At 37.0% G+C, this 12,718-nt stretch overlaps 1 gene segment (V, D, J or C); it reads right to left on the bottom strand.

Moving 5' to 3' along the window:
* Positions 1 to 339: 339 nt before the first annotated feature.
* Positions 340 to 793, bottom strand: LOC116905437. The segment is given in 2 exon segments: positions 340 to 665; positions 748 to 793. Coding segments are annotated over 2 exon segments (372 nt in total).
* Positions 794 to 12,718: the final 11,925 nt, after the last annotated feature.

Raw genomic sequence — 12,718 nt, forward strand, 5'->3', positions numbered from 1 at the left:
ATTTCAACAAAATGTTCTGGTGTCTCAGAATATATAATATTTTATCATACATCATCGTGGTTTTCTCTTTTTATTGTTTTAATGATTAAGAAACATGTCAATGGAGGCAATTACTGATCAAGTCATTAAAATGTTTTGGTGTACAGTAGAAGATCTTAAAGCAACACCACCTTATTGTTATGTTACTTACAAAAAGTTAATAAAGTCACTGTAGGTCTGTGAGCAGGAGGCAAAAAGTAGACACTCAAAATGGTTATTTCTGAGGAAGTCTAAATGCTATTCTTTTCTGTTATCTCAGACCCAGGGAAGCTTGCTGCTCCTCCAGGGTTTCTGACACACTCAGGATGTGGTTAAAACACTGTGCCTTGCACAAAAATAGACTGCAGAGTCCTCAGATGTCAGGCTGCTGAGATCCATGTATGCTGTGCTGGAAGATTTGTCTACTGTCAGTGTGGCCTTGCCCTTGAACTTCTGATTATAGCCAGTACCACCATTTCCACCATAAATGTTTCCAATCCACTCAATATTCTGTCCCATCTGCTTCAACCAACTCATATAGTAATTGCTGAAGGTGTAACCAGAAGTCTTGCAGGACAACTTCACTGAAGCCCCAGGCTTTACCAGCCCAGCCCCAGATTGCTGCAGTTGAACTTCGGAGTGGACACCTGCGACGAAAAGGAAAAGTGGATGTCAATGTCACCTCAAGCCCTGTCTCTTCTTAAGATTTGGAAGTGGAGAGTCCCTTACCTGCAGCTGCTGACAGGAAGAAGAGAAAGACAAAGCTCCATTCCATGGTTAGAATCAGTGTGTTCAGGGACTGTGGAGAGGACAATGATCATATGGTGTTTTTAGGCTGTGGAAATCCCTGTATTTGCTGCCACAGATGCAGGTAGTTTGCATATTCATGAGTAGGTACCATCTTAGATAAGGACCAAGTTCAGCAGAACTACAGGGGAAGTAGGACAAGAGGAGGCAAATGGTTCAGGTGTCAGGACACTCTGTTCCAGATCCTAATCCTCTCTGAGGAATTACTTTCCCTACACTTTCCCTGAGACTTGTGCAGATACTGTGCATGTAACATCAGAAAATAAGTTCTCAGATTTCAGGTATTATACTGTGGCATATCTGTGGGATAATTTATTGAGATTGATTTGCAGATGGTTGTTGTGATGGTGATGAAATAATTCCCCAAATGGATAGCTTTTGAGGACTTAGTTCCTTTGTTTAGATGTATACAAACTCACTCAAATGAAGTAAACATAGTTCAAAAATCTTCACTTATCAATGATTATTGTATCAATATCATTAATGAGTAAATTATGACATTGTACTACATATGTGTCAACAAATGATTTCATGCTTAAATCACATATATGAACTTTTTCATCAGTAGGAATTAAGAAACTTGTATTAGTTTTGGGAAAATTGATGCAATTGGAAAAAATGTGTTACTTAAAACAGTCTCAGAAACACCAACATTAAAAGAGACTCTTATTAGTAACTTTTAGATACTCCATTGTTACAATAAATTATATATGCAAATACATGATAGTGAATCAGTAAAATTCTCTACTGGAAAAAAGGGACAATAAGATGGAAAGATGTTACAGGAGAAATATGCACAGTGTACAATATACAATTGTATACATATTCTAAACATTGTATATAGATTCTAAACATATGTGAAGTTGTTCTTTCTATACTTCATAAGGGTTTTTATTCTTTGAAATTTTCAATCAGTTATGACATTTATTATGATCTACCATTACTCAGGTCTCTCACAACTCTCTACTGCAGTCAGGTCCTTAGAGTTCCTCTCGGTACATACCAAAATGAAGGTTCCAAGATCCTTACCTCTTCTTTTTCATTACTTAGTAACCCAGTGACTACACAGAGAAAAAGGCACTAGATGTGCATAATGAACCTACAGAAACCTTCCCCCAAAAAGTGATTAACTTTTTCCTTTCAGTCATCAGATGTCAAAAGACTTTCAGCTTTATGGGGGTCCTCATACATTTCTCCCCATTCATAATATAATATTTCTTTAATTGTTATATTATTGTTAGTTGGGAGAACATGGTACAAATGCACAAAGTGGATTTGTCAACCTCAGAGAACTACTAAGCAAACTCAATTATAAGGGATATAACTGATATTGGTATCTTTACCAGTACACAGACACCTTTACCTGCAGAGCCATTTAAATACCTTTCATGTGGTAATTTCACTGTTATGATTTGTGTGATTCTTGTGCTGGTAAATATAGCTCCTTGGAGTTCATACATGCAATAAGAAAATGTCATCTTCTGGAGTTAGAATTCTGTGTATTTCAACCCCACTCTCTGTATCTTAATTCTTAGCCAGTTTTGTCTTTGATTTTTTTTGATAATAGGTTGATATCATTGACTTTTCTGATGCTGAATACTCTTTCAGTAATTCTTACTATTTTGACTAGTCCTGAATGACAGCATCAATTATTATACACTAAACACAGAAGCCACTGTGGTCAATGCTATAACAATCTAGTGAATGGAAACATACATATTTATAAGGCAGTTTGACTACATGATATTTACCGATATAATTAAGTTATACCAGAGCCTCTATTATCTGTAAACTTGGGCTGTTGACTGCATTTACCTGGTATGATGTACCAGTGATCTAAATCCTATGAAAATTCACCAAAAACAATAAACAAAATTTTGAAGTGTCCCAGCAATATTCCTCTTAATCATTTACTTAAGTGATTCTATATCTTATTATAGTGACACTTGCACATTCATGTCTATATACCAAATGCTGTTCACAGCATGTAGTAGAAGGGATCATCCTAGATTTCCAATAGAACATATGTAATAAATGACAAAGCAGTACAGAAAGAAAAGGAAAAAATACTAACTGGTAATCATAAACTGTAATATATACTTATCTGCATAGAACTGGAAAGATATGCTGAATGAGGTCACCTATGTAATAAGGCAAGGGCCTCATGATTTCACTAATATGTATTCCAATATTTGGATATTTTGTTTAATATATTAAATTGTAGAATTCTAGAGATTAGAATTGGGCCATTAGTGTTTGTCAAGCTGGCAATCTGCCCTAGAAGAATGGACAAGCCCCAAGGGGAGTGGAAGCATTTTCTTTTAACTGGTGGGTTACTTACATAAGTAGACATTGCTTCTACCAGAATTCATAAGTTATTAATTTTATATATCAGTGCCATATATAGGAAAATGTATCAGTTAACAGTCAAAAAGATCCTTTAGGTACCCAAACAAATATGAGGCATTTACATAGCTTTTGTTCTCCATATAACAACATAGTTAGAACTCATTTCTTAATTTTTTTTTAAAATTAAGCTGACTTGTACTATGAGTATTCCAAGCTTGTTGCCTAATATCCAATTATCATTGAGTACATACCATATTTGTTCTTTTGTGACTGGGTTAATACAGTCAGGATAATATTTTCTAGTTCCATCCATTTGCCTGTAAATTTCATGAAGTCATTGTTTTTAATATCTGTGTAGTACTTCTTTATATAAATGTACTATATTTTTTCATACATTCCTCTGTTGTGAGTCGTCAGGGTTGTATCCAGTTTCTGGCTATTATAAATAAATCTTCTATGATCATAGTAGAGCCATGTGCCCTTGTTATATATTGGAGCATATTTTGGGCATATGCCCAGGGATGGAATAGCTGGGTCCTCATGTAATATACCATATGAAGCTCAAGAAGGAGAAAGTTCAATGTGTTGATTCTTCGGCCCTACAAAGAAGGATGAAGAAAATAGAGGAAAGGAGGGACCTGGGAGAGAAAGAGAAGGGGGTGTGGAAAAAGAGATGCAGGACCAGGTGGGAAAGATGTACATTGGGTCAGGAAATTGAACAGAGTTTTGTAACAGTGTGGGATGAGGAATTGGGTGAAGGAACTAGAAAATACATGATGGCTTTAAAGTAAGAAGGTCAGAGGTTGCAGCGGATGAAAAAAGATGAAATACCCAACAAGGGGACAGAAAACCTACAGAGAAAATATCCTCAACTTAGGTGTCTAAGTTGGTTGAAGGATGGGTCCACTTGCCCATATCAAAAATATTGTGTCAAATTGATCCTGTATAAGGGAAATACAAAGACAAAGAGAGGAGCAGATACTGAAGAAAAGGCCATCCAGAAACTGCCCCACCTGAGCATTCATCCCATATGCAGGCACCAAATTCAGACACTATTGCTTCCACTAAAATGTGCTTGCTGACAGGGGCCGCATATAGCCTTCTCCTGAGAAGCTCTGCCAGAGACTGACCATTATAGATGTGGATGCTTGCAGCCAACTATTGGACTGAGAAAGGGTACCACAATAGTTAGAGGATGGACTGTAGGTGCTGAAGGGGTTTGCAATCCCATAAGAAGAACATCAATATGAGCCAACCAAATACCCCAGCGCTTCCAAGGACTAAAGCACAAAGCAAAGGGCACACATGGACGAACCTATGGTTAGAGTTACATATGAAACAGAGGATAACATTATCTAGGAAAAATGGGAGGGGAGGCCCTTGATCCTGGGAAGACTTTGTGCCCAAACATAGGTGAATGCTAGCATGGTGAAGTGGGAGTGGGGAGCTGTGTGGGAGAGCACAATCATAGAAACAAGAGGAAAAGGGCATGGGATAGGAGATTTTAAGAAGGGAAATTGGGAAGGGGGATAACCTTTGAATCGGAAATAAATAAAATAGCCATTATTTTAACTGAAATGATCATAGGAGCCAGAATGTGTGCAAACGTGTCTTCCAGACACAGTTGGACTGATGTACATATAAACTCATAGGGAATAAACATACATCTGTGAAGCGTTTAACAGGGAATATTTTCTGTTTTTGAGCATGGATACATCACATATTGATGAAAGCGGGCACAGATCAGTTAGAACACTCAAGGAGAAAAAATCAGAGTAGAAGCTCCTTCACACACACCTTATATATCTGTGGGGATTGATGATCTGATTGTGCCACCTGCTGGCCATAAGTTCCCATGCAGATAGTTACTTCATGACTTACAACTGAGGTTGCAGATGGGGAAGGAGAGATTGCTGTATGGGGCAACATCCTCATTCAGGCATTAGTGAGGGGGAAGAAAGCAGATGTAGGAGGCAGGGATTATTGGGGGCTCACCCAGAAGTAGGAAAACATTTGAGATGTAAACAAATGGAATGATTAATAAAAAAATGAAGTTTCAATTTGGGATATTTAGAAACATATTATATCCTTGTCATTTCATTGTTCACTGAGTTCAACTAAAGGGAGAAATGTTTCTTGTTTACCTGGGGATAATAATAATGCATCATAACACAGATTGATTTTAAGTTCTGTCTATATTACTATGATATCCCTCCCAAATCCAGGTTCCTTCTTGGTAGCAGTTTCATGCAGCTCTAACAGTTCTTATTTTTAAAAATGTTAATGACAAGAGATAAGAGGCTCCTTCTGTCTTCATCAAGCTACACCTGGGGCAGAGCACTAGTGTCCAGAAGGACTACCATGAGTCTTGAACTCAGATGAAGCCACCCATGTCTCCATGAATTAGTTCCTGTGACACTCAGATATAGGAGTAAGCATGAAAACTTGTTTCTAACCCCCTTTTCAGTGATTGACATTATGCTTAACTCTCTTTTAATGATGACAAGGTCATTTCTTGTTCTTATCAGCTAGTTTTAACTTGAATATGCTCACCTGAAAAATATTGAGCTAATTCATTTCTGCTCATGGTAAAACACTCCATATATTTTAGGAGCCACAGTAAAAGGACTTACACAAAAATGGTACAGAGGACTGGGAATGTTTATATAATAATCTAAAATGTTGGAGCACCTCAGGACCTTGCTGACTCTGGAAAGCTCAAACAGTTTTGAAGGGAGTGCTGAGGTAGGTCTGCATTCAAAGAATGCATAATTAGTAAAACCCCTGCTCAGAGAAAATGAAAAGGTCTAGCCAAATTAAAGGTCTGATTTTAGATATCTGCAATGAGAATCACACCAGGATTGCAGAGAATCTCAAAGACTAAGCCACAAGCCAAACAGCATTATGGACCGTTTATGGCCCAAGGCACATAAAAATAGAAGTCTGCCTTGTATGATCTCATGGGATAAAAAAACCCTACTTATATAAAGAAGGATGCTCAGAATAGGGAAATTCTGGGGTGAGGTTTGTGTTAGGTGGATGGGGGAAGCACCCTCTCAGATGCAAAGAGGAAGAGGAGATGGGGGGAATAATTCATAAATGGGGGACAAGAAGGGGTGCAACATTTGGAATACAAATAAATAAAACAATTTTAAAAACTGAATGATGTAAACAAGAAAATATAAAACTGTAAAATGTTTTTTACAGGGAATCTTTACAACGCACTTATAGAAATGTCCTTATCAATCACACCCAGTGCAGGTTAATTAATAGATTTAATAAGAAACAATGGAAGATACATAGTCATGCACTCCTCATCTCTCTACTAAGTTATTGACTCCATTGGCAGACCATGATAGATCTTAGCTGCCTAGTATAGGCTTCTTATGACTTACATTATCCTTGCCACATCTGCCTTGACATTAGCATATCCATGAAACTTCAGTACTCACAGAGCTCAAATACAGGAAATAAAGGCTCATGTTTACCTGGAGAAGATGATTGATGCTTCAGAGATTGAAGTTACATTTTTTCTATATTATTATAATGACTCCCCATCAAAGTCAGACTCCCACTTGGTAGAGGATGGGTCAAGCTCTTTCCTTCTGTCTCTTCTCCACACTTTGTCTCCATATTTCCTCCTGGGAGTATTTTGTTCCCCTTTCTAAGAAGTACTGTAGCATTCATGCTTTTTAAGTTAGTTTCTATTGTGATGGAAATTATGTCAAGGGACATTTAGCCTGCTTTTGTGAATGCTTGCTTGTCATGCAGAGTCAGGGTAGGCCAGGTATACTAGTAGATTCCTGGCTTGCTAATGCATGGAACAATAAGAACGGATATAGTTGATGTTCAAGGCCAAGGGCAAAATGTTAGTCTTAGAGGAAGTAACAGGGAGGCTTCTGATGGGAATTGATGTCATTGTCTCTTCTGGCTTTTGCTTTTTTCCCTCGGTGTGTGTGTGTGTGTGTGTGTGTGTGTGTGTGTGTGTGTGTGTGTGTGTGTGTGTGTGTGTGTGTATCCTGTGAGAATTTCTGAATCTTCTTTCCATGTTACATAATTGCCTTACTCCCCACTCAGACAACCATTCAATTTTGCACTGGAGGGTGGAGAGACCAGTGAAACAATTGTCACTAATTCATGTATGTTTATGATTATGAATCATTTTTATTGGTATGTATCATTATGAGAACAATGGTGTTTACAGTTTCGGTAGGAACATGAGCTCATCACTATCAGGTTTTTGGTAACTATAGCATGTCAGGCATGGGTTTCATCACAGCAATCGGGCTTGTAATCATATCACATAATGATTGATTGTAGCCACAAAATTTATGACTCCATTGAATCAGCATATCTTAATGACAAGTTAATCACTTGGTTTGTAACAATGTTACTTATTCCCTGTCTCTTCTGATAGCATGCAGGGTTCCTTTCAGTAGTATGAATACTGGTCATAAGGGTAAACACCTCTATTTAAAGACCAAAACTTCTTCCACATATTCACTAAGATATGGGTGTTTTCTTCAGTAATTTGGACTTTGATCAGTTTGTAGGAGAAATAAATAGCTGTGGAAATAGCATCATATATTTACAGGGTTCTATAGGGAACTTTGTCCATAGAATCAAATTTTGAGTGCTTATCCAATAATGTCTATCTTTCCTACTTATTCGGAATTTACTGAATATGAACATCATAATGGTTAGCAGTGATTGCTGTGGGGATTTAAGGACTTAAGACAAAATAGATTAAGAGTGAGGAACAACATGGCTTAGGCACCAGACATCCTTTAAAAAGATACAACCAAACACTAGGCACATTGTATAAAGATATGTCTAAACACAGAAAAAAAAAAACCCACATCTCTTAATGTCTTAAAAGAAACCTTGGATATATTAGAGGTAGCTAGGGATATTAAGCTAAAAATAAAGAGGAAACCATAGTGGAAAATCTGTGCCCCTACTCTTCTGCAATGGAAAAGGAAATAAAGTGCTGAGGACTAGCCTGAACTAGTGTAAAGCTGTCAACTAAAACTTTGTTAATGGGTTCTGAGCACAGTAGTATGTGGTAGTTTCTGTATTTCCCATAAGGAAGATTTGAAAAATAATCAGTAGTTAGAGGCATTCTTGAATAGGTTGGGCCATATTTTCAGAGATGGGCTATACGTCTTTTGTTCACATAGTTAAATTATTTCACTTTATTCATGCTAGATTTTACTGTTTTCAAACCTGATTCTGTGTCACAGGTGAATTCAACTGTAGATATGTCTCCCTAAATAAAGCAAAAGAAATATGTTTATTTCTAGAAAACTCCTTAAATAAGTGATAATGTCTATTGATTTCTCTTAGTACTCTATATGCTTTTGCCCTACTGTACTAAAACTTTGCAACTCAGTATTAGGATATGTGCCGTTTTCCAGTCTCATCTGGCAGATGAAGGAAGATGAGGAGAAGAGGGGTTGATGTTCTCACTTGAGGTCAGGAGATAAAGGTTATGGTAACCTGGAGCATATAAGTATTCTTATTCATTAGGTGTTCTGTTTAATTAAGTTGTTTTAATCATAAAGCAGCCTTTACGCTGATTGAGAATAATAGACAACAACTGAGAGATGTCAGGATCAATTACAGGATGCCTGGAAGTGGCTTGAGTCAAAGAGAAAACAATTCTTTAGGTTCAGAAGCCACTCTAGTTTTGGAGTCCAATATAGTTCTTCACCGTCATTATTTACATAGTTTTAGGAAGATTCACTAGATCTCCTATTGCCTATCATATACACCCAAACAATCCTGAACATTCCAGTTTACATGATTGGGATTTGGGGAAATATATTATCTGCAGTTGAAATCAGTGTGAGAATTTTAACAGAAACCCACAAAATAAACTTCTAGCTCGCTCTCTGTCTCCCTCTCCCTCCCCATCCCTCCCTGCCAGAAGGTTGAGGTGGGAGTGCATGGGTGGAAGTGGGAGCATCATCATAGAAGCAGGGAGAGGAGGAAGGGGTCTGTGGGATAACATTTGAAAATGTAAATATATATAAATATCCAAGAAAAATAAAATTTAAGAAAAAATTCTACATCATTTTAAAGATTTTTCATCCGTAGGGATCAACTTTCAAATTCATCCTTCTTATTGCAGAAAGATTCGCCCATGAAATCTTTTACGTATCACAAGTGCTGTCCTCGGTCTTGTGGAAACTTTGACCCAGGGTAGAGGAATATTAGGGTTCTGAGACAAGAATGGTAATTGGGTAGGGGAGCAATTTTATGCATGCAGGGGGAGGAGAAGGGGATGGAGGCTTGAAGAGAAATTGGGAAGGAGAATACTATTTAAATATAAATAAAATAAATCCAGTAAAATGTAAAATCGAAAGAGGAAAGCTAAAAGTAGATCACACTCAACCCACGTTCACACTGACTTATATAGATACTGTAATCAGAATTAAATTTGCTGTCAACTAGCATTAGTTGGAATAACCAATAATCTTTAGAAATAGGCTGTGTTTAGAGTAACCATTGGTTTGTTAGTCAACTTGGTATAAGTTGGAATCATCAGAGTTGATGAGCCCCCAGTTGAGAAAACACATAAATAATTTTCAATTTGAGGCACCTCTCAACTAGTGATAAAATGGAAGAGGCCTCCAGCCCATTGTGTGATGCCAAACATTACCTGTGGTACTGGGTTTATATGGAATCTGTATTGAATAGGCCAGAAAAAGCACACTTTATGTACCAGCCTCCATGATCTCTGTATCATCTCCTGTCTCCAGGTTCCTTTTATGAACTTCACTGTCCTGAATTCACAATAATGAAGAATTATAATCTGATGTTTTAAGTCAAATAAACCCTTTCCTTCTGAGCTTGCTTTGTGGTTATGCTGTTTCATCAGAACAATAGGAACCTTAAGACAGGTAATTTCCCTGGGTGTACATTATCATACATATTTTTTGTGTAACCCATTTCTAAAAAGGAAGGTTTTACTTGGTGAAGAGAGATACAAAGTTGGGAATTTTTCTCCCTCATTGTTTTATGATTCCATTTATGTTTTTCATGTGTATAAATTTTAAGTAGTTTCTATTGCATTAGGATTCCATATGACCTATAAAACAGTACTTTAGTTTTAGGTGTGTCCACACATTTCTTCCCTTACCCAATCTCACTTCCCTCCTAATTTGGTCCCCACTTCCTAATCTTCCCTTCATCCATCCATTCTATTTCCTCTCCAGAAACATACATCCTCTTTGTAGTTCCTTACCTCTATCTCTGCATGTTTAGCCTGCCCATGGGATATTTATAACTAAGATCAATAACATTGAAAGAATATATACATTTTTGGCTTTTGAGCTGTGTTATTGAACTTTGGTGATTCTTTTTTGTAGCTCTGCCAATCCATTTACATGTGACTATCATGATTTTCTTATTTTTTAAGAGAGCTGGGTAATAATTCATGTAAATATACTAAATTTCCTTTCCTTTTTCCTTTTATAAAAATATTTTCTCTCATACAATATATATCTCATAATATTTTCTTGTCCCCACTACATCCAGTTGCTCTTTACTACTTTCAACTGGATTCACTCCATTTCTATCATTTCTTACGAAAGAAAGGCTTCCAAATTATAAAAGCAAAAGTTAGAAACTTAAATGTATATGCTAAAACAATACTAATTATGTTGAAGTTGTAGAAGCTAAATCAAGAAACCATAAAATGCCAAAAGTGGAGGCAAAACAGAAATCCATTTGTCCATTCACTCAGGGTTCCCATAAAAATAAACTTGACAAGAAATACCAAGACTCAAGCCCACCGGTATGCAGAAAGTGAGACCTTGGAGTGGACCTCCATCAAATCAAACTCCTCAGAGTTCATGGAAAAACAACAGATGTGGCTGAAAAAAGTGTAGGGGCTAAAGGAGATACAGTATACAAGAAAAAAAAAGCCCTCTCAATTAATTGAGCAATAGTAATGTGATCTAGAAGAGACTGAAACAGCAAGCATGAGACAGGTAAGGATCAGCCCCAGGTATGACTTTTCTTATCAATTTTTCCATTGACAGACAGTAGTCTGTTTCCAATTTTGGCTAACATCAATACAGCAGCAATGAAAATGATGGAGCAAGTGCCTCTAGCATGATGTAAATTCCTTTGGATATATGTCACAGAGTGGTATATTTGGATATTGTCATAGTTATATTAGCAATTTCCAGTGGAATGGCTACAATGGATTCCATAGTGGCTACACACACTGCAGCTTAGATCTATAAGTTATCTGGGCATTTCAAATTTACCTTTTCAGCATGTAACAGACAACTACTTAAACCAAGGTCTTACAAACATTGGAAACATGCCTTTCAGGTATATTGGAGGCTCACATCCAATTCAGATGTCAGATCAGGAATGCTTGCATGCCTGGTGATCATTCCAGACTTCTCAGTTGGAGGAGAGAAGATGAGTTTTTTATGAAAAGACTGGTATTTCAAACTGTATTTTAAATTCAACATAAGTTTTAGTGATCTGTAACACAGAGTAGGTCATTGAAATTCTTTCCTTCCACAAGATATTCAGTCTATGAAAATTCTTTCATACTAAGTACATGTCATTTACAGGTTTTCTGGGCTGTTGGACATTTATGCATTCTTGTTCAATAGAATATACACATATTTCAAATACACTTTAATATATGGACATGATGCCTGCTCTTAATAATTCGAGCATTTAAAAAGTGAGTTACAGCTTCTTAATTGGCTAGCCCACAAGAAAGTATTTTCCTTTTGCCATGAAACGATGTTAGAGTAAGTGTGACTTCAGTCACCTGGTGTTTCACCTGGTCATTCTTAGTCTTCAGCTGGTTAGGGACATTGCATTGGCCAGGCACAGAATTTCTGAGTTTATACTTGTACTTCTGTAATAAGAAAACAGAAGTATGTTATTTCTGATGTTCCTTCTGTATACAGCTTTGAAACTAAAACTGTCCTGACAGAAGATTGCAAAATAATCTGTTTGTAAATATCTGCAATCTCTGAAGAAATAAACCTTCCCAGAAAGGATATGTGGGTGTACTGTTGTTATGGGATATTTACAGTATTCAGTTAGCAAGTCTGACCTCTGGTAACAATTTAATTATGACACCCTGTTATAATAACAATTATTCCACTAACATTGCTAGAAGTTTAACATAATATTCTTTTTTTTCAGAGCTGAGGACCAAACCCAGGGTCTTGTGCTTGGTAGGCAAGCGCTCTACCACTGAGCTAAATCCCCGACCCCAACATAATATTCAAAATTCACCAAAAGCAATGGAAGCAGTAAATTCAAATAGTATGCCAACTTTCAGTTTACTCTCCCTGAAAGTGTGTGTTTTATAATAAATGCCTAGTGAGTTAGATGTGTGCTTTCTCACAAGTCTCATTCCCTGGTTTCTGCATCCCTATCCGATTCTGACCCTTCCTGCCTTTTAGCAGTTCGGTTTCCAAGTTGAAAAGTCATGAGCTATGTTTCATGGGAAAATAACAACCAGTTGTTAGCAGGGCATACTTAATTCAGGTTTGATGGA

Source organism: Rattus rattus, chromosome 7, assembly GCF_011064425.1.
Source record: "Rattus rattus isolate New Zealand chromosome 7, Rrattus_CSIRO_v1, whole genome shotgun sequence".
Lineage (NCBI taxonomy): Eukaryota > Metazoa > Chordata > Mammalia > Rodentia > Muridae > Rattus > Rattus rattus.